We start from the raw sequence: 25691 nt of genomic DNA on the forward strand, positions 1-25691 counted from the left end.
AAGTCCTTGTACTTCCTACCGCACTGAATATGGTAATACATTCATCAAATTCTCCCCAAAAGTGTCTCCTCAACTAAATGTTATTGGGGCAATTCTGCAACTTGTGTGTTCGTCTAGATACTCATTTAATGCCATACGTACTCAGATGGCTAACACATTAATTCTCCTCTTAAAACATAGAATGCCATATGTACATGTATGTTTGTTCAACCAAGAACTATGTATCATATGGAGGAAAGTTTGCACTTGTGATACGTAATAACTAAATTCTGATGCTCTTCGCATTTGTGTTTGAGGGGAAGATCGTGTTAAATTAGAACTTAAGACATCGATCTTATAAGTGTTCTAATTCCTATGTTAGCAACTGATTCATGGATATAATTATTGTATGCAAGTTACTTGCTAAGACGTTTATAAAGTTAACAATGCAACCGGATCGAGGCAAAATTTATGTAGAGAAGATAATTGATTTTGCTCATAAATCTAAACAGGACTCCCTGATGAGCATGAATTTTCACCGTGATTTCATATCTCGATCTTTGCCAGAATGCAACTTGACGCCATCATCAATCTCTAGTGCAATAGGAGAGTGAAATGCATTTTAAATTGCCATGTGTTGCCTTCATGTGGCGTTAGTACGAGGAAATGCCACTTTATCGGGCGATACTGCACGACGATGCAGCTGGGAATCAGAGAGTCTTTGAGATGCTAAGGGAAATTCTTACGTGGCTTGCACGAGGAACGTAATCCCAAACATTTCAAATCCCGATGGGGGTGACATTTCAATAGAGTACAAACTATCACCCACAGTAAGAAGAAGACTTTAAATTAATTCACAGGGACCTCTAGTGGATTCTACGTGCCTCCACGTTTCGTGTTGACTTGGGGATTTCGAGTTGAATGCATGAGAGGAAGCTAATAAATGTTGGTGAAAATGTGGGCGGCAAGTGTGAGGAGGAAAACATATAAATCTCGAAGCACAAACAGACTTGGAGCAAATATTCCGAATTTTCCCACAAACTTTTCTCCTCAAATTGATGCTCAATTGATTGCTTATATGAAATGTTCTAATTGAATAATTCATCACCAAATATCATCTAGTCTAGAGTATAACTGAAGACTGTCCACATCAATTTGGTCAATGGAGAAAACTTTGGCGTTCAATTTGCCACTTCAGCACACTATTTGATTGCGACGATGAATGATTTGGTGAATTCCTGGCCATAATTTGCTGAAAGTCTATGAATGTACACCTCAGTCTAATTCATCGAAGCTGCAAAATTTTCTCTCTCTCTGATTTTCTGGTGTGAATATCACATAGATCAGAGCAAATAGCACCAAACATTGTCCTTCCATTAGGGTTTATGAAAGCCATATCCAGAGCATATGACAGCTGAGATACAAAATGTCGAGTGTCTCATTAAGTGACAAGTGTTGTAGATGCTCGGGTGTTGTGGATTTCATGAGAGACTCAATTTCGCAACTCTAATGCTAAATGCACTCATTTTGTGGTGAGTGAAATCTCTTGCCCATCCAATCGAATAATTAAACTTTCCACTCTATGAAAGACATAATTTCAGTGTGTCTAGAATTAAGTGAATTTCATTAAATCTGTGGAGCATCTTTAATATTCAGGGATTGAATGTTTTAGTTAAAATCTTTAAGTAATTTTCAAATTCACTAATGATCACAAGTTGAAGAATTTTCAAGCGAGACAATCAGGAAATGCTATAACAAATTCCCAATGCATTTCTTAGGTAAATAATCAATCAACCTTATTGATTTCCTCGCGGAGCAATGGTACATTTGGTTGTGGGCCACTAGGGACATTCATGTAACATGAATGGGATGGTGATTGCTGACCAAGCTGACCAATGATGGTATCTCTCCTTTGGAAGCCACATCTCATGTGCAAGTATAATTGCTTTAATTGACATTTTATAGTGAAATGCACGTTTAAGAGTGAGCTGTGCACAAATATACGATGCCGTTTTGTACAACTAAATCACATTAGAGTAGTCCGTTCTGCCTCTCGCTTTCCATACAATCCATGCGAATTTTCCATGGTTTAGTTGGGTATCAGCCGAGTGCTTTTGGGTATGCAACAAAAGGAACATCATTGGATTCACCACAGAATTTATTTGAATGGAACAGATCAATTTAATTTGAGTAACAGCTACTAATTAATTATGCTACAATGTTATAATTAGACCAGCCCTTGCTGGTTTGATTTACAGGATAAACCACGAAGGATTTAATGAACATTCCACTGGAAAAGCGTACAGTTTCGATGTTTTATGCGAGGTTTTAGAAAAATTTCAACCGTGAAAATGTTCATCTTCCCAACTATAAAGGTTTGCTGTGAACTCATTCGATTTTTGATGATTACTTTCCAACATATTCCTATAGAGCTTTTCATGGAGTGTATATAGTAATGCACACTCCCCACACCTCTGTGATGTTCAATAGATGAAAAGCAGTGCAATTTTTCATAACGCATGCGGTAAGAAATGAGAGTAAAGTCAATAGGAATGCTCCCATTGGTGCACATTCATTCAGTGATGCAATGAAAAAGCAGTTTTCCACCTTGTTCTTTCACTTACCTCCGTTGTGGAAGCACTGAGACTGATTTTCAATGAATATGAACGTGCTTTTGTGCCAGGAGCAGAGTAAAAGACAAGGGTGTGTTGTGAGAAGAGTGGAGAATCTTTGTGTTGCTATAATTGATGGACAGAGAAAACGTGGTGAATACAAAATGACTTTCCTGCATAAATTGTGTAATGGGAAATTTGATAAAAACTCTTAAATGTATTTCCTCTTTCGCTATTTTACATCTAATATAATTTGCGCGAGGCGAAGCAAAATTGCATCATGGTTAGAAAATATCATGATGCCTGTAAAAGGTACTTAAGTTAGAATTTAATTTTCAACAACAAATCAGAGGGAAAATGTAAATAATAATTGATGCCACAAATATGCAATGCTTTAACTTTTGTTCCACTTTCAATCCTATAACTGCTTTTCTATGAACGACCAGAGAAGCTATTTCTCATTTCGTGCTATACTAGGAAGATCTCCGAACTGAATTGTCGAAATGTCTGTCGTATTTGCCACCAAACTTCGCAGTTGAGGGTTCTTATACGCTCTGCACCCAAAATGAATGCAAAGTGTCTAATATAAATGCTAATAAAAGCGTTCTCACCATTTGATGAATAACTCCGCCAAACAGAAATTTTATTCTACCCTGTCTTTCTGCTATTATTACAGTGAAATTGACACTTTATGAGGCGGAATTGTACCCACAATTTATGACACCCAATCAAATGCCAGGAAGTAGCTCAGAAAAATGTTTAACAATTAACTTTATCCAAATAAAACATATCTTTTCGCTTATGCTAAATTTTCATTTTCATTAAAACGAAAATACAGTTCTACGAGAGAGCGCAGTTTGCTATTTATATTCCCTTAAATGTGACTTGCAAAATTTTATTCGAAAAGAATTTTCTCTGACTTGAATAAGACAAATTCCATTGAGCATTTTTCAGGCAACACTTAAAAGTGCTCCCAGAAGTGCGTATCATCACAATAGTCCTTCCAGCTATGTAATCAATTATTTTTGCCGTCTAATCGTCATAAAAAAGACATTAGAAATTATTAGCTACTGGCCTATTCATAACAATTACAGCTTGGATAATTAAGTGGTTTGAGCTTTAACCTTGCTTGATGGATTAAGAGGGTTTTAATATTGAATTCCTTCACTGAAACATTCACTGCGGAACGACATGAAAATGCTAATGGTTTGCTTTCGCTGATATTTGATCACTTGAGGAATTGCGTGATTTTTCTCACAATTTGTTTGTAAACAAGTACATTCAGGAGATGATTGAATGATCAAAGAGGATCATCGAAATCACTACAGAAGTGCTGGTAATTGAGGAAAAACTCCACATTTTGAGGCTGAAAAATGGAAAGAAGACAAGTGCCATGCCTGATAAATAGACAGACTCCAATCAATAAATGAAGCATGGGTGGTGAGACTAAAATAAATCACTCTCTGTTGCTCTCCTCTTGTGTTGGAGAGGTTTGGTCTATGATAGTGTATTGAAAATAACTTTGAGTCGTGGAAGTAGTTCAATAATGACTCGCAAAGTTTTAGGACTATAGCCGTAGAAGGACGGAAGAGTCAGCGAGGGACTCTATAAATAAACCTTTTCATCCCATTAATGTTGCTACATAATGTAAATCTATGACCAAGCTATATTTAAATATTTTATTACATTCAAAACACAATGAGGATCCAACCTATTTCGGATAAAGTTAAAAATTCACGATTTGATTGTTATCCATAAGCAAGCTGGAATCCAAAAAGGAAAACTTTCCTAATGTAAATTCATAAATTTTGTAAGTTTGAGGGAAAAATCACCCCCTTTTGGCTCTTGTAATTCACAAATGTTTAACAAAACTTTTCATTTTGACACAGTCATTAGTCTGATACAAATATGAGCCACAGCAAAATTGACCAGCAGTTGGCGGCATGCTTTATTATGTTGGGCTATAAAAAGCGAGTCTGTGGAGATGAAGTGCGTCGAGATGAGAGCCTCGATGAAAGCTGTCATGATCATCAATCAAGTTTCTCATCATCTCAGTGAGAAGTCTTCCATGCCAAATATGATAGGTGAAGGTTGTTCTTGATATACTTCCCTTCCATTCTAAAGCTTCGTTCTCTTCCACTGCCACAGTTTGGTTTTGATAATACACTGCGTGATGAATGCTTGCTTTTGGCAATATTCCTGAATTTTCCTCTCTGTTTGTCCAATATACAATTTATGGAGCGGAGAGAGAGAGGGAGAATTGCATCAAGAACTCAATCTCATGACCAAATAAAGCTTTCCAATATTATTTCAATGTGGATTTGTGGCAATTCAAACACAATTTCACTGGAACTGTTAATCCGAAGCTGAATATTTATTGCACAGATTGCGTGTTACATTGAATCCCAATGCAAATATATATAGTTCAGTTAGCTGAAGAATACATGCCAATATCATTGTGTACACATTGTAAATTTTACATCGATTTCGTTTTAAATTTCCGCCGTAATAGCTTATTTTGTTATCTTCAAATCACAAATATCCGCATCGTTTCACATACATTGGCCGGTACTAGACACATTTTGTCACGCTTAAATCTGCTCATTTCCCGCACATTACTTGATAATATGAAAAATTCCTTCGAGTACATGCTTTAAGTGAGGAGAATTCTTCAAGAAAGTCCAGATAGACCAGAGAGTTTTGTGTGCTTTATGAGCACACAGAGTATATATAGCATCCTCGAACACGTTTCCTTAATGGCACTGAGAAAGGTGACAAGAAAAATGTATAGAAATTACACGAAGAGAAAATTAGATTTTGCACTTATCTTTCCTCCTATCTGACTGAGTAATATGGATGAAATGACGAGATGGTTGGTATCTGTTAATAGAACTTTAATAAATCCTATCCGAGATGTGGGGATGATGTGGAAAGTTTATTGAATCGTAAAAATTATGTGCATTTGACTCGACATCCACAATTTCACACTGCAAATCTTCTTGACTTTCTCGCTTCGCAGCACTAAAGCGACTCGGAAAGTATGTCATTTGTGCGCTAAGAGCGCAGCGATTTGCTGGATTTGGCACCCTTTTTGAGCCTCATTTGCCCCAACGTCATGGGGTGGGCGCAATTAAATTAAGAAATGTATGAAGGTAATAAATCAAATGACACAAACACTGCGCCACAAGGAAGAGTCGAATTAATAATCCCAAAGTGATTTTATTATTCATGAGAACGATGGGGTGATATTTTGAAGTGCGGGACAGAGACAGAGAGAGAGAGACCTCCTCTTGTTGAGGGTTACAGTCTAGGCAAAATGGGGTTATATTTATAGCATCATTCCGCACGAATTGACCAAAAAACGTAAATTTCGCCAAGCGAGAGTCACAATTTACTATGCCAAGTCGTCTTGTGAATTTTGTGGATGAAAATGAAGACAAATTGGGTTATATCTGAGCTTCACGCTGAACATCTCTTGCTTTTCAGTTGTAAATCCGTAGTGTTCTTGCTTTACTACCGCATTGTGACTACCATTCTGATTAAAACGCTTCAATTTTCACTCTAATCAATTTCGTCTCAAGGGTGTCATAAATCCAGGACCTTTGAATAAAAGCGCCAATTAAATTCTAATTACATCTAAATCAAGGAGACCAAGGTGTTTCCAGGTGAATTAAAAAGAAAATGAAGCAGAAACATGAACTTTAAAAACCTACACATCACGCAGATTGCCTCCAAATTCAAAAAGTCAAACTGTGTGCGCCGTTATGGCATTGGATAATTTGAAATGTTTCATTCAGAAATAGACACTATACATATGAGAAATATTTTCGCATTGTGGGTTAGCCTAATCTATAAATAGGCGCCCAATTCATTTGCCACTTTAATTTGCGGTGGATGAGGAAATCATTTACAATTCTGTTGTGCTTTCCACAATTGAGTTTAAAAGTTAATTCGCAAGTTGAATATGACGAGTGGATTTTGCAAAAGGGAATTACAATGTGAATAGAATGGTGTTTCGTTTGTACACAAGTGACTTTTCAAGCACTGTTGTGATGCACCTCTCAGCATGGTGGTTGTTTTTCATAGCAATTTAAGGCAACAATCGTCTTGTGTGTACAAATGCTGAGTTGATGCAACTTCGTGAAGCCACCCTTTGCTTAAACCAGGAAAATGCAATTAGGGAATGATAAACAGTGCTAGTGGATCAAAATAGAGTGTGTATTTCTCCCGATTACACTTGTCTCTCTGCAATTTACCCTGGCATTGTGGCACTGCAGCTGTTCATATGCCGAATGAATTATAAATTGTCGCTCTTCCACCCACTTCACAGCACGCTATAGAGAATCCAACCATCCTTTGGCACTGATGGTGTATTAATTTAATCACACTGAGAACTTGTACCTCAGAGGTTTTACGGTCTAACAACAGCCACCAATTGCTGTGCAAACACACACCTTTTCGGTGGCATTACATTTCCCTGGCTTGAATTTTCTGATATTGTTACATGAGAATTATTTCTACTTCTTTCCCCCCCCCCCCCAATGCTCTCTCTATGCTGGAAAGCATAAAGGGTGAGAATGGAGAAATTCACGATGAGAGCGCTATCATGAAATTACTTTGCATAGATTTTAATACCATGACAACATACAGAGTCACAGCTTGGCTGTCTGGAATGTGTCTTGAGGACTGCGACGACTATATACGATGGGAAATCTTGCAGCCAAGTGATTTCCGCTCAACAGCCATGGCATGCAAGAAAAGCCACCCGACGTTTGATAATTAACTCAATGTGTCGACAATTGAATTGAAAATGCGCCACAAGATAGCTTCTGACGAACACACTCGTGAGGTCATTAGCACATTAATTATGCTGCGGGAGGACTTTCACCTCCACGCGCATTAATCGAGAACGTGCTCAGTCGCCAAGAAAATGTGTCACCTTTGCATACAATATATATTCTCGCCTGGGAATTCTGCCAGTTTCGCTGCGCGAAAAAGAATCCCGCCCAAAGGTTAATCGGCCATTACTCTTCCAACAAAGGCACGGCTGGAGGAATCTAGGAATGCTTTCGAGGGTGGAATCAGGTCCTTTTCTCACTTGTCTATCGCCCACATTGTCTGTCGCGGGGGTGACAAAAGACGAATCTTTACGTAAAACAAACAATCCAATTCATGAGAATCACGAGTGAAGAGTCCTTAATTAAGCCGTCGCATTTGACTTTATAGACATTCTTATAATTCTGCATTAAGGATTTCAGAGTACATATAGTACGTCAAGAATTGTTTTGCATCTACTCTCTCGTGCATATTATAATAACGTGCACTAATAAACGAATTTAACATTTCCACAGCGACAATTGTATTTTTTTTAGTCCCTTTTCTCATTGTTTTACACAAAATATTTCCCACGAGAATGATAACAAAAATTACTTTCATGCGAAGTGTCTGGGTTATTCCTAATCCGCTTAATTCATTTCTTTTGTGAACTTCGCTTGATGACTTGAACATCGTAACTCAGGAAAAATTAAATGAAAAAGTTAAAAGCATGACCTTTTCGCATAAGATGAAAGGTCACTAATTAGTACATTCAGCTGTATGAGATTTGTTTCAGACAATATAGCATTATGAGCTGTGACTGTGAGTTTCATAATATTTATTAGAATTCACTGTAGCAAAACAGTATTAATTGAGTATATTATTTGAATTTCCAATCCATGTGTCAGTCCATAAAGTGAAGTTTATGAATTGAAATTGGGTCTGTATTTTTCAAGATTCCCATATAAAATCCACGCCTCATGGCACGAGTGTTGATCTACTGAATGAGGCAATCTCTATTACAATCACGACGAACTTTTATTAAAATTATACCCACCGTGAAGGAAGGCTCGTGGACCGATAATGGTGTTATTTTGCCTTTACAGTGGAAACTTTCTTGTCGGTGGTGAGAGGTTATTTATCAAATAGAATAGCTGAACCGTTGAAAATATGTGCTATCGTGTAAGCAAATTTGGAATAGGGGAAAAATAGATTTGCTGGGTATAAAATAAACCATGGAAATGTTTCCCAATGATTTTTCTCAAGGATTTCACCACTATTTTCTCTTTTTTGTGGGCGTTGAGTGAAAGCAAAATGTTACAAAAGTAGTTCTGAATCATTTTACATTGTGAAGATTTCTTTTCTTCAATGTCTGTTTTGTATACGAAGGAGTTTGGCAACAAGACAACTAAGTAAACTAGATATTTAGTGTTAACGAAACCTAATGGAAAGTCTTCTTCTTACAATAGCACGATAGGAAAAATCATAAAGCATTTTATGTGTAGAATATAATTATATCGATGATACATATTGATGTGAAGATGAGACGTCGTTCATTGATTTTCAATTAATTTCTCCTCAAATGCCATTAAGCTTTTCTATTAGTGAATGTGAGACTTCAAAAGCTTCTCTTACCATCGCCATGACATGGAGTTTTTGCGCCGAAAGCATGATGGCAAAGTGCCTTAAATTTCCCACTTAAAGCCAGACAATTTGGTGTGAGACCGAAAGCTTTGATGGACTTTAAGGGGGAAAAAATTCAACGAATTCACGTTGTGATTCTAATTAATATTCAATATTTCAACAGCAATTCATACACAGTAAACTAAGTAATTGTGTGACCAAATAATGCGCATAAATAGAGTTAACAATTTGTTCAAGAGTGCATTGAGTATGCAACAGTATAAAGTTTTATGGCTTTGGAGACGGTGCAATCAATAAAACACCCATAAAAGTTTGTGAATGAAGAGAGAAATGCAATGGAAACTGCAATCTATAAAATTCTTATGCGTAATTTAGCACTGCGCCATGTGTTCGGTCTTCCACTATAAATCATTGAGTGAATTGAGTGATGAAAATTAAAATATTTCAACACATTGAATGGCAAATTCATGTAAAGATGGGCAGGAAATCAATTTTTGCATGGCCGTAATGCGCTTGACGTGATTGTGGCGTCGGGAATAAATTGTCTAAAGTTAAATCTCACACTAAATGATATGTGCCAGCCAAACGAGCGCCGCACAATAGATTTTGCAAAGCTATGCCATTCAATTATTGAATTACATTTGAAAGCTCTCATAAGCCGGTGATTAAGAATGACAACATTTATGTGTGTTTTCAGTAGACAGTCACAACTGATAGCAGTGTCCTTTTGTCCCTTCGCATCGGCAACAATTGAGCTTGCTTTCAACTGCTCTAATTGGCATATTGCGCCTCCGCGTTCGATGACCCTTAAATTTTCCCGCTCGCCTCCATCCAATTTAACGTTCACCGTAGAAACGGGCTTTTTCAAAAGCTTCTTGCGCTGATTCGATTTCAATTTGTGCCAAATTCCCATATAGCAAATCAACCGAATTGCTCATGGTTCGCTCCCATTAGAATTATTTAGGTGCGTATGTACATAACACCATATAATGCTCAGCAATGAATATTCAATTTCGAATAGATTTTGTCATTGTAGATTTCAGCAATAAGCAGACAGCAGAAATGGGTGAAAAAAGTGTGAAACAGTGTTATATTGCGTATTTACATAAGGTTAAAAAAAATCCACAATCCTAAATTAAACAATGTTTGCAAATTTACTTCATGCTGATTTATTATAAAATGAAAAAAAGACAAACAGAAAAGCAAACTCAAAACTTTTTTGCGCCACAATTTAACACCAAGGGAGAATTATGGCAATGAATTCTCCAAGTTAGCCTCTCTTTCACCCACTCTATTTGCATAACATTGTTATTTGGGGTTGTTTTTGATTTTCCTGTCTACAGTGCTCAGTCGAAGGACACGGACATGGCGAGCGGCAATATATAGGTGGAATTTTCCGTGCCGCAAAAAAACGGAAATATTTCTTCGAATTCACACTCAATTCTAGCTCCTTGGCGGAATGAATTGATTGTAAATAGTCTCTCGAGGGCTATAAAAATATCTCACGACCCTATAAAAAGAATTTATAGAAGGAGAAAAGCACGAGGGTGACGCCATTGACATTGTCATTGGGTCTGCTCTTATCATAAGGCAATAAATGTTTTACTCATCCTTGGAATTATGTTCTTCCACAACGTATAACCACACATATTGACGATTTCCTCATAAATTATTAATCAAAACCTTGTTCACACACAATGGGTGACCCAGGGATGAATTTCATTCAAACATTCACACAATTTTCTCAATTTTTTTTCCCTCTCCACATGATCGATCCCCTCAAGTGGTCTCATACGCCTCACACTATCATGGAATTTTTCCACGGCATACCTTAAGTACTGAACTGTGATACCATCGATAACTTGGCTTCCAGGAATATCTCGATGTTTACCAAGAGGTGTTTACCTTCCCCTTCAAATAGAGGATGTCAGACAAACATATGTATTTTACAAATGGAATTCATAACACGAATATAAAGCATAATAATAATAATTCAGCTCGAGAATGCATCCGCATAGATTCTTGTTATTCTCTTCCGTTCCACTAGTTCTAAAATTCCCGGAATAACAGAGCGTGAATGAACTCATGTTGTGTATAAAATATTTCTATGAAGCATAATTTGCATGATAATATACAGTTGATTTTCGACTTTTTCGGATTGTATATGATAATATACTTTGCAGCTTCATTTGTATTCATCAACAGTTGAAAATAATTCTAGAACACAAGTAATAATCTCGAAAATTGCATTATAATACTTGGTCCGCTTGCAAGATAATCCCTTTATCGCAAACTAAATGTGTTAATCACATTCAATTATGTGTAAGTACATTTTGGCAAGGAGAGAAACTTCACCAGACTAACATGATAGATCAATGTCATCATCAGCAGAACATCCCCCAAATTGCTGTAGCTTGACGTCAAGAGTCTCACAAACTTGCCAAGGTGGTAGAGTTGAAAATTCCATTTCATCCTAAATGATGTTGAAAATTATTTACAAATATTATTTACCCACACATTCCCGCTATATGGCAATTTCCCGTGGGGGTGGAGTAGACCCATAAATTGGCGCAGTCGGAACTTTTTGCTCGTTTTACTTGTCGTGGGCGCCACACAGTGAGCCATTAACCTGTCACCAGTTATCTCAACGAGGACTGCGTGAAGATGCCAGTTACTCCCCCGTGCGAGAGTTACAGCCACATTGTGGGACACCCCGAAACCACCCATGAAACCGCCCACAAATAATACGGAATAACACACGCTCACACCCTCGCACTGTCAACACACTACAGCAACCCCGTGCACCGCACTTGCAGTCCCTGTGGATTCGAGATGCGGAGCGGAAGTAAAGGTGCGACTGAGTGGAAACTATGAGACTTTCCAAAGGTGTTGCTGAAGCAAAAGACGGTTGATTAGACGATATATGGTAGTTGCGGGAAGCAACTTTGGCAGATGCCTGGATGATTTCTCGCACAAATTAAACATGTCTTTCATTAAATTGTAGAATTGGACTTTAAATCCAATGCATAAGCTGTGAATTTTGGTTTATAAACAGCATTCAGGAACTTCTATCCGGCGGAATACCAATCTCGCTTGCAAATTTATTACAACCCTTTGAAAGATTGCATCAATGGCGGAATATGTGGAATAGAGAAGCGGAAAATGAAGTGCTCGGTAAACACACTGGAAAACTTCATCATTTCTGTGGTATTTTATGGGATTCATGTGGGACAAAGAGATGCTTTCTGAAGCACACATTTTTTACAATTTTTAATATACCTGGAAACCGTATCAGTGCATATTTCAAATATTGCTGCAAAATTTCATCCTAAAAGAAAACTCTAAAAAAAATTATAGCTGTGTAAGTGGTTGAAAAGAATGTGATCTAACATCGAGATTCAATTTACTCCACTTCAGAAATTCCGGATTTATGTACACGTGTGTTTCGTTTTAAAATTTATCTCCTAGCTGAATATTTGAGTGCAATGTGAATGAGAACACGACAAATGTTCTTAGAATGAAGTCTCAGTGTCAATGACGCAACCTCAGACGTGTTTGTCGGCTTCCTCTAGCAGCACAATGATTAATCCATGTGGTATCGATCTTAAGTGACATCAGAGCTCTGAGTTCGTGATTTACCACAGCACCTCTGGTGTGGATTTAATTCGGAATTTTGACACTGCGAGGGTCTCGCATGAGAAATTGAATGGATGTGGGGAAAGCGCGTGAAAATTAAAAGCTCATGGTTAGAGAGCACTGTGATTTCCTAGAGGGTGAAACACACCGCAAAATGAAATGTTAAATGATCTATGTGTAAATTGATAAATTCCTTGGGATTATTGCCTCTGCTCCGACTCTCTTAGATATGAATGTAAACATCAGGCGCCTGAATTGCGTCACATATTCCCAGGCAATTCTCCCCGTCTGTGTCTGGCAAATCCCCATGAATTTGTTCCTGGAACTCCGTCTCGCTTCTTGTAAATGTGACGTAGTTGGGCTTCTATCTATGTTTTGTCAACGTCCTCGCCCCCGGAGAATGTGCTATTAATTTTGCTGATTTCACTCTCTTTCCAGATCATTGTTGCCGCACGTTGGCCGCCGATGTGGGTGTTGAGCCGGGCGCCGGGGGTGTGAGGGCGTATAGCCCCAAAAATGTGGGGATGATGGTGCCATTTGCGGTCCATTCTGCGGTGAGACGGGCCTGAGTGTGGGCGTGAGTTTTTAGCTGTGACTGACATCTGGCATTTCGAATCCTTGCATGGCTGCTTCCGGTACTTCCCAGTTGCACCGAGTATCAACTTCAAAATGGGCAGGAGAACTCTTCCGCTCGGATCACCGCAATCACGACTAGGTATGTCGATCTATTATTTGTTAAATCCACCATTCATGCTCTTCCTACGCAAAACCCATGAAAGCTTCGTGAAAATCAAGGCTTGTAGTGCACAATTGCATTTGCATGCGTGCATAAAGACAAGGGTTCATCACCACAGGTGAATTAATTTGTAGCAAATTATCTTCTCAAACTTGTCTTTGTTTTCCAAAATTGATCTCACAATAGCCGATAACTGCATTGTCAATCACAGATGCCAAACTGAGCTGTTTCTGAAGAAATAATCTCCTGAAGAACGAATTCAATTTCACAGTATTAATTCATACTGATAAATCAATGCCTCGAGCCTGAAAATGACAATTTATAATTCAATGCGTAAGAGCAATAGCTCGTCGGTCTTTAAATTTAGCCAAATAAGTGGTTTTCTCTTCCATTACAGACTCCCACGTGGAAGACGTCGGAGGGAGTGATAGAGGTGACCTACAGGTGGGAAAGTGGTCAGTGTTGGTATCACCATGAACCAGACAGAGTGCTCAAAATTAATTGAAGCCGTTGAGTGGACGGAACCGGGAAATCTAGTGTCACTGGCGGTGCTTGCCGTTATCAATGTGCTCGTGATTGTGGGCAATTGCCTCGTGATTGCCGCCGTCTTCTGCTCCCATAAGCTCAGGAGTGTCACGAATTTCTTCATTGTGAGCCTCGCCGTGGCGGACCTGCTTGTCGGACTCGCCGTTCTTCCGTTCTCCGCCACATGGGAAGTTTTCAAGGTAAGCCTATTACATCTCACCCGACAATTTCACCTCACTGAGGAAAAACCAACATTCTTCTGCTCAATTGTGCCTGAGCACCGCACATTCGTGTCGCTATAAAAAGTAAATCATTCCCATGCCATCGGGAGAGTAACTCCCTCAATATGGTCATTGTGGGGTATTATACTCTTGTGGGATTCCCATTGGCGTGGTGTACATGAAATAATAGATATACTCCACATGCAGGGAATCAATATTCAATTTACGTCATTGTTGGGAGTTTTATAAATTTATGGCGAACACTAAACGCCATCGTCATTTATTCGATATTAAATTGCAGTGAAAGGAAGAGTCGATTTGAGGCTGTTACCACAGAATTTTATAGTGAGCCAATGACAATTTATCTACCATCGGGTCTCATTCATGAAGGGCAATCTATTTTTGGTGATGAAAGGACAAGGATACTCTATACGGAATATTAAACTACTCAGCTCTGTCGGGCTTCCCCTAATAAACTTTATTCATGTCAATTAGAATTGGATTGATTGTGCACGCATTGTGAGAAGGACTCTCAGGCGCAGATACGGAACGCCCAATATTTAGCACGAAAAATAAAAGTTATGAGAAGAATATGAATATAAATGTCACTTTATATAATTTACTCACTGCATTAATCATCATTATTTTCCCTTATCAATCCTAACTCTTTTCGTAATATCATTGGACTGAGTATTTCGGTGTCGCACGTTTTAATCATTATTCTTGAGACACTCTTGTTCTGTAAAAAATATATATATATCTTTAATATAGAAAGGTCTTATTTCAAACCTTAATTTTTTTAAGCGATGCTATATATTTATACACTAAATAAGCATTAAATTCTAAGGAACACTTTAAATTTAGAGCACTCTGGAAATGCAGAGCAGTTTTTAATTAGATTTTGGCTTCAATTTCATATGTATTTTGATGCATTGTTGTTGACAAGGCAGATGATGTCTTAAATTAAAGTGTGTCAAGATCAGAGCAAAAGCTCATCAGAAAGTTTATTAATATGTCGTTTGAGACATTGATTTGATGAAATTGAAGTCAATGTTTCAGGAATAATACTATATTAAATGCTTAATCCAATTTTAATGTTTTAAAATGAAACGATTTTCCCAGATTATGCAAAAGCGCAACCGTTTATTTGCAACCGTCTGCAAATAAATTATTATCAACCAAAATGAGTTGAATTAGAAGGCTGAATGAGTAATTTTTCACCTAACAGTCGATATGTGATGACAGGTATTAAATTAACAATTACGTAAGCTAAAACTAACATGATTAAAATCACTGACTTCTCCCGTCAATCAAATTTCAATTATTTCGTTGGCATGAATCATTCTAATTTTTAATTTAATTACCTTTCCTAAATATTGATCAGAGTTACGAATAATTATTGAATTTTGACTTGATGATATTATTCTATACTTGCATTTTCATCAGAAACTTAATATCACATATTGAATAGCCAAAGTTTTCATTGATTATTCGCTAATTAACAACTTTGCTTATTATGCAATTATCAAGGCAGTTATTAATAATATAATGCTCATTAAAAGTTACTCTTATCATGTAATGTACACGATAAATTCAGATATCAGACTGCGAATCGCACTTCTCGTATGTCACTGAAATTCATATAATAACTACAAATGAGAAAACTTTGCGAAGAAATTGCATATTAAGGATTCTAACTTATTACATGTTGATTGAATCTGACGATTATTACATATTTATAGCTTACTTGTCATATTTCATTAGTGCGATATCATCGAAATATCCCCATTTGTCAAAAGATAAACCTTGCTAGTGTGAACTTATTCAACGTTCTTCCAGACAGTAATGTAGGCGACATGAAGATTAATTAAGATTAAATATTACAAGCCTTTACAGTGAGTGAGTGCGGAGTTTTCTCTTTGAAAGCGCAAAAAGAAAGATTATTTACAGAGATACACACCCTCATTTCTAATGTAATCTTTATAGAACTTTCAAGGCTGGTCTCAGTCACTGATTTTCAGCAATTATATCGCAGTCATAAGAAAATTTCAGACGAAAAATATTCGTTCTCACCTTGACTCTCCCACCTGGTGTTTTCAAGTTCACAACATTCAATCTTCAATCCTTAATGATTTTCCCACCTATTTTTGCAACAGACCATGTGCTATTAACAGCGATTTTCCATTAGTTTCCGCCTTGTTTTCGGGTCTCTTCTCGAGCACTCCTTCTTTCCTTGGTGGCTCCGTAAATGGCGGAGGGCTCCCTGAGCTACAACTCCATAAAACATAATCACCGCATTTTGTGGCGAAAAGATAAATAGGGCGAATAAATGACTCCGCTCGGCAACACTCTTCCTTTTCCCTCGACAGCCAGAAGGTCGGTCTCGAAGGCACTAAATTTCTTGGTCATCGCAAATATTACCCATGCTGCTCGTGTCGATGAAGAATGTGCGAGAGATAAAATAGTAGAAAGCCAAATTAAATATTTAGGGACGGTTAACAAGTGTCTTGTTCGCCTTCTACAAGTTGGAAAGTTGGCGATGAATGGTCCACAAAGAGGGACAATTATCGATTTTCTACGTATTCACTTTGCTGATCTGTCATGAACTACGTTTTCGAGAAAAAAAAATCGCTTGTTTAAATGATTGCGCTGAGCAAATGAACCCAAAAATGTTTGTCGAAAAAAAGCACACGAAGTATTGAGTGAACATTATTTTAAAATCACTGTTTTATTGGAAATCAGAATGTTCCAATTTGGTGAATTTGAGTGATTCCTCAACAAAAAATTAATAGGTACATATTTGCAATGCGCGTAATCAAATTAAAATTTATCGAATTTTTTGAGGCCATATTTTCGCGCTCGGTGAATTAATTGAATGAGGGTCTGGCTTTTTGGGCGGTTTTAGCTAAATATGTACAATAAAAATACTTTCATGTATTTTAAGGCAACATTGTGAAGAAAAAATCTGGGTGTAACAGCAAAAAGTGGTATGAAAAAAAAGCGACAGGGAAAACGAGAGGAATTACAACAAGTTCCTTTGCGTGGAAAACGAGGGCTTGGTTGATGAAATATAAATTTGGCTATATTAAATTTAATTGAATTTTCCATCGACAACTCTTGAACATTTTCCAACTCAGATGTCAGACATATTCTCATCTCCTGTTAGCATACATATGTATGTTTATATGTAATATGCGTATTTATATAAGATTCAATTTGCACATCATCTTCTAGTAATGTCGTCTATTTTGATATTGTCTTATCAATTTTTAACATTTCTTGCTGAAAAAGAAGTTGAAACGAATATGAAATCATTCATGTAAAATTTAAACTGAAGTTTCTCCAGAAAGAAGCTTTTTTTCGTTCAGCTTTGCTTAAGACGTACAGATTCTAAAAGGACATTCTGGCTTTTATTCCTTTTTATTCTCTTCGTCACTCGCCAGTATAATACAATTGTAATTATCCTCGAATTGTGTGAAATTCTGAAAACATCACCAACTTCCGGTCTGTTTGACAGACAGAGCAAATACCAAGGCAAATACACAGAAAGGGATAAAAACGTTTAATGCAAAGACAGCATTACCCTTTATTGTGTACTTGTATGATTTCAACAGACCGCACTGAAATAAATCAACTGACATTTAATTAATTTCTCTGCGCTCTTCGAGAGACAGACCCATGGGCAATTTGTCGAATAATTCCGGGCAACAGATTTGCTATTTCAGTGTACTCATGTGAATCCCTGCATCATCTAATCTCACACAAAAGCTTCATGATTAGCACAAACTAAATTTTGGGTTTGGCATCAATGGTGGGTGAAGTGGTGTGTTTTGCAGTTGCCCAAAACTTTCCCAGCTCAGAAACTCACTGTGAGCCACACACATACACACAATTGTGACGGATTTATTCTATGGAGTGTGACATCGTCAGCATTTTCCCATAAACTCATCCCATTCCAACTTGAGAGTGACACGCTTTAGCCCTCCCTACAGACATCATAGTGTGTGCATTGATACTTCCCGTGGAACTTCTCTGTGTGTCTTAGAAATGTTCTGGCTAAAGCAAATCACTAAGCAAAATTCACTTAAAGCTCTCCTAATCCAAGACAAGTCATAAAATTGTTCAACTCCCTTATTATGCCTGTTCTATTGGGATTTAAGTAATCACGTAACAATTATATGCAAATATCTACCTCAAAACCCTAATGAATTTATACTACGTTGCTTTGTGGCCACTTTTGCCCTTTGAACACATGAAATGTTTGACCAATCCTTTACCACACTGGATTTTTGCCTGATTTTCACTCGCTCGAGTGTATTTTCACTCACAGAAAATCTCTAAGAAGTACAAAAAGGGTTGGAGCATCAGAAATTAATGGGTTTGTTGTGTGAATGTGCGCAACTTTTTCTTGGACGTTCTATTAAATGTTAATACATATAAATTCTTCACAAAAGTTCATGGAAAAAACTTTTACCAAAGATAGAATTGCTTAAGTTTTACGTACCTTTACGTTGGAGCTCACACATTAGTCAGTAGTCTTGAAATTGTAGAGTTTCACTGCAGAAATGAAGGTGTTACGAATTGAATTTCTTCCGGATAAATTAACAAAATAGATACCTTGTAACTTTAATTACTAAGAAACTCATTAGATAAACTTTCATTCAAGTCATGATGTAATTACAGATAATCATTACACGTTTGCGGGATTTCAGCGAGATCAATTTTATTCAACACTCCAGAATTTATAATACCATCAGCCAAGGTGTCTTTAAAATCTAAATTTTCACCAATTTCACATTGAACAATTGAGGTAGCATAAAGATTTATCTGATTACCTCGTAGTCTACACTTTATGCTTCCTAACTTTTTTGAGAATCTCCAGAAAGCATAGAATTATGGTCTGGAACGAATTCTCCAGAAAAAGTAGGTGAAACTTTCGAAAGGTGTGAAATGGAAAGAACAAGTGAGAGACGGCGAAAGGTGAGTGGTGGGGGCGGGGATGAGAAAAGTGCCAGAAAACCAGATAATAACATTTCACGGGATCCACCTTTTCAATGTAATTAACCGATCGAACGGATAAAGTGCGGAGGCATTAAATGGGCCATCGAAGAGAGCCGTGATGGGGGATTTTATCTGGAAGAAAACGTTCTGTATATTTACCGTCAACTTAATACCATCTACTTGAGTTGTCTATTTCGCCTGGATTGGTCTCAGCTGCCAAGGGGTGGAGTATTTGGGCCATAACAAGGCGAATCTCGGGCAGATTGAATTTTATCGGGTGAAAATTGTCTTGTTGCAGTATCCAACACAGATAAATTCCCCAAGGATCTTTTGTGGCGAATTATCCGATGACTTTAACAATGCGGTATTGCTTTGGAATTTTGTATCAATTGATGGAAAAGTCGTAAAACGACTGACACGGTTATATCAGCAATGATTCACTCTCAGCCCTTCCCAGAATAGGCACTCAGTGTTATAGGGGATTTACCTGAATATCACATGAAATTCATTCAAATTTGGAGAGAAAAATCTCTCAATTCCTTCAATTCCATAAAAACACCATTTATGGCTACATATTTGGGAAACAGTAAAATTTTATGTCGTGTCCCAACGGATTTTCGTGGAATAAATAAAAATTTAGACAAATAACGTGAAATACAAATAACTGTTCGCCCTTTTGATGGAGCTGTGCTTGGGTGAATGGGCAAAAAGGAGCAGAAAAAGCACTATTTCTCTTCATTGTATGTATCAACTTACAGCCGTAAACATTTATTTATCAGACCAAAGATTTACAGAGAAGAGGGAAAGATGTGAAGAGCTTCAAGCTCAATCGATGGATGATTTTTCCGGGGAATGGCTTTGGGGGCCGCCATAAAAATTGGGAAGTAGTAAATATTTGATACACCAGATTGACAATCAACTGAGTGGCTCTCACGCGCACCTGGTAAACTTTTTTTTCTCTCCTTACAGTCCATGCAGAATATCTGAAGACACGCGAAATCCAATAAAGTACAAACTTCTTTTCAATTTTTCACCGGAATTGATATGCAGCAGTGAAGATGAAGCGATGCAAAAAGACTTCTGGATATACTGAATTGAGAAGTTAAAGCAGTGAATGTAAATATTTCGTACGAGGGATCTTCAAATTAGATCGCGATTCTCTTATGAGACGCGTGAGACCCTTTTCCGTGGCACTTTAGTGTTATGACGATGGTTAATGGTGTGATTGGGGAGGAAAACGAGGATATTTATATGCGATATAGGTCAATAAACCATAATCGCTCGCCATCTTCCACCCTCACCCTGAGCGTCTGCCAAATTGGCGAAGCATCGCGACGGTGGTCGCATTTCCGCAAGATCAACGACTTCCTTCGCGTTTTGTTATTGGGAAGATGGTTTATTTACGGATTAGCATTTTATAGTTTTTCCTTCAGGCAGCTGAAAAATCAGTCAAAATGCTCTTCTGCTTGGTAGTCAAGTGAACTTTTCTGAGAAATTCAAGAGGGATGATTCTGAAAAGGAGTGAATAAATTTATGTTTTGGAAAAGCAGAATATTATATGCATAAAGAGGAGCAGATATTACAATTTTTCTGCGATAAGTTGAATATTTCCTTTATATTTTGTCGATGCGAGAATGCGATTAGATTTCCGTACATGAAGTAAAAATAGAGTTCTTGAAATATGTATACACATATTTACAATCCAAGAGCAAAGAAAATCGATAGTGAATTTAGAGATATTTCTGTTCTATACAATCATGAAAAGATGAGAAATTGTCTGACAATAGAATGGTAACGAGTATAGAAATTGTCTAAATTTATTCACATTTGAATCACTTCATCCATAAAGAATTAAATTACACATTCACTTAAATTGAAATTTATCGGTATTTGTTTATTTAAAATTTTAACTGACTCAAGCAATTTGAGAAGTGATGCACCATCAATCAAGTGCAAGGATGCATCAGGCTTTTAAATTTCCACTGATGTTTTTTTCAGGTGTGGATTTTCGGTGATTTGTGGTGTCGCATTTGGCTGGCCGTGGATGTATGGATGTGCACCGCGTCCATCCTCAACCTGTGTGCCATCTCCCTGGATCGATATGTGGCCGTGACGCGTCCCGTCACTTATCCCAGCATCATGTCCACGACGAAAGCCAAGTCCCTCATCGCCGGCATCTGGGTGTTGTCATTCGTCATCTGCTTCCCACCGCTAGTCGGCTGGAAGGATCAGAAGGTAATAAATAATAATATATTGTGTGTCTCTTGGAGTACAACCCCAGAGCACGTGGCGAGTATCCCTCAGCATTTGACACATCGTGGGTGGACGAAGACTAAGCCGAGGGAGAAGAAATAAAAGTTGATGAAAAAGCACTTACGGGTGACGCGCATAATTTCCGGTTTACCCCACAAAAATATCACCCATCGCCGTTCCACCGCAAAAGATCAAATTTCATGCAACAAAGGCAAAAGCCAGCCCCCAAACGGGGAGCTGATCTTGATTCACCATGAAAAGTGGTTTGGCTTGAGCGGCATCCATGAGCAAACACTCCCCATTGGCGATGCTGCTAGACCTCCAGCATGGGTGGCGAAGGCTGTGAGTGTTTGGCGGAGTCAACATGAAAGCCACGACATAAGTAGCGAAATTGCTGCCCAGGGATGGAGAATGTGAGAAAGTATAACTTTTAAAGTGTTGCGGAGGGTATGTGATCAGTTTTAATTAAAAGTTCGAAATCCCCTTCAAATGGATAAACGGTTGCACACCCAGATACGATTCATTAATTTTATAAAATTTTCCCCATTTCTCAGCACACTCTCGGCCATCCTCCCATGAGCGGGGCGGGGCTGGAAAAGTGAGTGGAATTTGTTACGTAAGTTCAGGGATGCTTTTTAATGAAACGGAGAATCGTGTCAGAACTCTCTGGGAATTGTTTTTGTTTCCACTCGCGAGAACGCCAAAATGGTACACTTTGCGCGAACTTCCACGGAGAATAGAAGAGGCAGTGTTGTGACTGTAAACATAACATAGTGCAGTAGAGCATGGAATTCCAATGGTGTAAAGTTTTCTTTCGTAACTTCCATTTTTGCATATTCCACACCACTTGGAAATACTACAAAACTATAGATCAAAAATCTCTGCAGATGTTCTCTTTTTCACAAAGTCTGCGAATTTCCAAAAAATTGATTATGGCTTCACCTTTCTAACCTGTTTTAATGAAATGACAACACTGTTTTATTTCTCGGAATGTAGATGTTTTATGTACTGTACAAATATAGCATTCTTGTTGTAATTCTACAGCACAATGCCACATAGAATGAGGGTGAGAGAAAACCAACACTATAAACAAGATAAACTTTATTTTTAGATTCCCACAATATCATAAATAAAACTTTTTGAAACACCACTCCATAATGCTCGAGGATAAGTTTGAAATAAAAAATCGAAGACTCCCTCTAGATTTCCTAGAAAATCCTTCTAAATTAAGATGTATTTCAAAATTATACATCACTTGATTAAAAGCGGATTATTATGAGCTTCTCAGAAAACTGTTTCTACTACTTTAGCCGCTCATCAATTCGATATACTTTAGTGATTCACATCAAAGAACTTCCCAGATTCTCTGCATTTTAATTAACACATCATCACACTCGTTTTCTGTACAATTTCCCGTCTCATGCCATTAGTGTCCTGCAAAGTTAATTAATCATTTCAGATTCTATCTTTCATATCACAAAGCAAAGCTACATACATTCGCTCACGCATTTCAATCGCTAGAAATACGCCAATGACATAAATGAGATATGGGAATTATTCTCCAGCGAAGTTGTAATTAACTTTAATAGTTCATGTCCTTACAGTTTCGATATTCAGATTTCCGCTCTATTTTAAGACTGTTCATGTTCAAGCTCTGCACAGGAATTATTGACTTTCCTCTCTTTATCCGCAAATGTACTCACACTCACACTGATAATTCACTTTATCCAATCCCATAAATATCAATGCGTAATACACTCTATCCTGGGCGAAATTCATCCAATAAGCCTTTAAGCTGTGGTCGGCTTGAAAAAAATCGCTCAACTTTTTCACATACACACACAGTATGTGGTAAATATGATCCGCTATCAATATCAAACCATCAAATGCCAAACCTTTCTCACATTCACACGTTGCCTATTTAGGTGAGAAGCTGAGGGATGACGGGGTGAATGAATATCGTATATTAGGTGTTGCTGAGGGTGGATAGAGAAGCTAACATTTTTGTGAATAGTTTGAAATGCGCCACGATTGAATTGAAATGAATTTGGTGTTCAAACACAATAAGAAAGCAATCTTCTTCCGCACAATTTATTTCAACAATGTGTTCCGCTACTTTTGTCCCCTTTTTCACCTTCTGTCTCTCCCAACCAGACTCAGAAAATTCCTTACGAGCTTTTCACAACACTGACGTTACATTTACTATTCACGCCAATTTTATTGAATTCGTGATTTTATTTGCAATCCTTCTACGTACATGCATTCTATGTTGACTCTTTTTTCCGTTTAGATAGAAAATTGTCTCGTGCGAGGAAAAGCATTTCATGCAATTTAGTTCTTTTAGGAAGAATTTCTGTCAAAGTTGTTATCTGCTTTTAGTCAATAATATACGTCAGATTCTCTGAATAACATCTTTGCGTAGTGAATATATTAAATGATGAGATTGAATGACATGGAAAATGCACTTTACGTGGCGCGATAAGAGGATCACGCGCGGGCACTTGTTCCTCATACGTAAAATATTAAATTCCCATCACTTTTTCGCACTGAAAGTTGACGATTGCGATGGTATTTGCTATTCTGCACGCGACTAGAGCTAAATTCAGAGGTGCTTTTCATCTTCTGGGTAAATGAATTCATGTATTCATGATATGTAATTTACAGTACACTAAACCTCATTTCCGATCAACACAACTTCCCCTCCAAGTGTCCGTGGATGATCTGAAAAGCTCTCTGAGAGGGCGCGTGTCGAGAATAGGTCCGCCATGGCAACACATGACGAATACAAAATATTGTGCTGTGGCTGGAGAATATTGGTGGTCGTCTCTTTTATGTACATCTCTTCATCCATTTACTTCTGCCACCATTTTCCACCTTCTCTCCTGCCTCACTCCTGGTGCGGTTTTATTGTCTCTATACCATGGGCTTTTCCTCTTATCCCCGCATCTCGGACATTTACGATGGGTTTTACGCGGAAATTCTCCGGGCGTGTACCGAAAGAAAAAACGTTAAATTTAATCTTCTCACAGAGAATATAGACATATTTTGATACGGATTACAGTTCAAAAGGAGAACAACATTCAAATATTCTTACCGTGAATTCAATTTGAAGGTCTGCGTCGACGAAACGAGAGAATCTGTTGTGCAAGGTTATAGGACGACACAGAAACTCTGAACTTGCACATACACATATGTTGATATATGAACATACCTCATATTTGACTTAACCAGCTTTGCAATAGATTTACAAGTAGGTTCTTCCAACTTTATCGGATTGCATAAAAGTCTCCTGAAATACATTTTATTCCAACACGAGATTTCACATTTGCATATTACGTTACATGCAAAATGTTAAACTTCCGTACCACTTGGCATTGGTGAACCATGGAAAGTTCTTGGGAAATCTGGGCAAATCAGTAACTCGACTACAAATTGCTTAGTCTCCTCCACTGGTGACGTCACATGTGGTACTTCTCATGCTTTGTGCTCTCTCACTCTGTGTGCGAGGGAATGGCTCACCTAATTGAGTACATGGTATCCTTTTCTCGTGACAGCTTCCTGCAGATCTCACCTATCGGGTGGGAAACTACACCCTGATCTCCGTGACGCCACCCCCGGAGCCTCCGCCCCCGTGTCCGTGGACGTGTGAGCTGACAAATGACGCCGGCTATGTGGTGTACTCAGCTCTGGGCTCCTTCTACATTCCCATGCTCGTGATGCTCTTCTTCTACTGGCGCATCTACCGTGCCGCCGTGCGAACCACCCGCGCCATCAATCAGGGCTTCAAGACAACCAAGGGTAAGTCTCTCTTGTCTTTACCCTCCTTTGCAAATCCGGCCAACACGCACAGACTCTCTCACATTCTGAAACTTCTGTCAAGAGCACAATGTAATACTATCACACCAAAATCCTCCCACTATCACTGGCAAAACATCCATTTTTGTCATCATACACTTCACCTATAAAAATTCCTTCTCTGTCAATGGCATACTATATAGAAAAGTCCATCTTGTGCCCCTTTGGATGCAGTCGAGAAATTTGAATACAGAGGAATTTGTAGGTTGGTAGTTGTTGACTTTTAGGAGAAAGTTATGTAAAAGAATTTCAAACATCCCGGTTGACATCAATACACAACCATGTGTAGAGCATTCTTAGTAACTCCATAAGCATTAATTCAATAGAATAATGTAGTCTCTGAGTCTGGAAACGATGAAGAATGCATTAGTAGAATTTCTTATCAATTGTACATATTTCGACATTACAAACCTA

At 38.0% G+C, this 25691-nt stretch overlaps 1 protein-coding gene across 2 annotated transcripts in view; it reads left to right on the plus strand.

Moving 5' to 3' along the window:
- Positions 1-25691, plus strand: part of LOC132258013 (octopamine receptor Oamb) — a 56773-nt gene that overhangs the window by 15565 nt on the left and 15517 nt on the right. For both annotated transcript variants that reach the window (XM_059755107.1, XM_059755106.1), the window contains exons 2-5: positions 13125-13401; positions 13820-14147; positions 21168-21404; positions 24977-25220. In XM_059755107.1, the coding sequence (XP_059611090.1) occupies positions 13896-14147; positions 21168-21404; positions 24977-25220 (733 nt within the window). In that variant the 5' untranslated portion in view covers positions 13125-13401; positions 13820-13895. The remainder of the gene's footprint in view (positions 1-13124; positions 13402-13819; positions 14148-21167; positions 21405-24976; positions 25221-25691) is intronic.

Source organism: Phlebotomus argentipes, unplaced genomic scaffold, assembly GCF_947086385.1.
Source record: "Phlebotomus argentipes unplaced genomic scaffold, Phlebotomus argentipes genome assembly scaffold_4, whole genome shotgun sequence".
NCBI classification, from domain to species: domain Eukaryota; kingdom Metazoa; phylum Arthropoda; class Insecta; order Diptera; family Psychodidae; genus Phlebotomus; species Phlebotomus argentipes.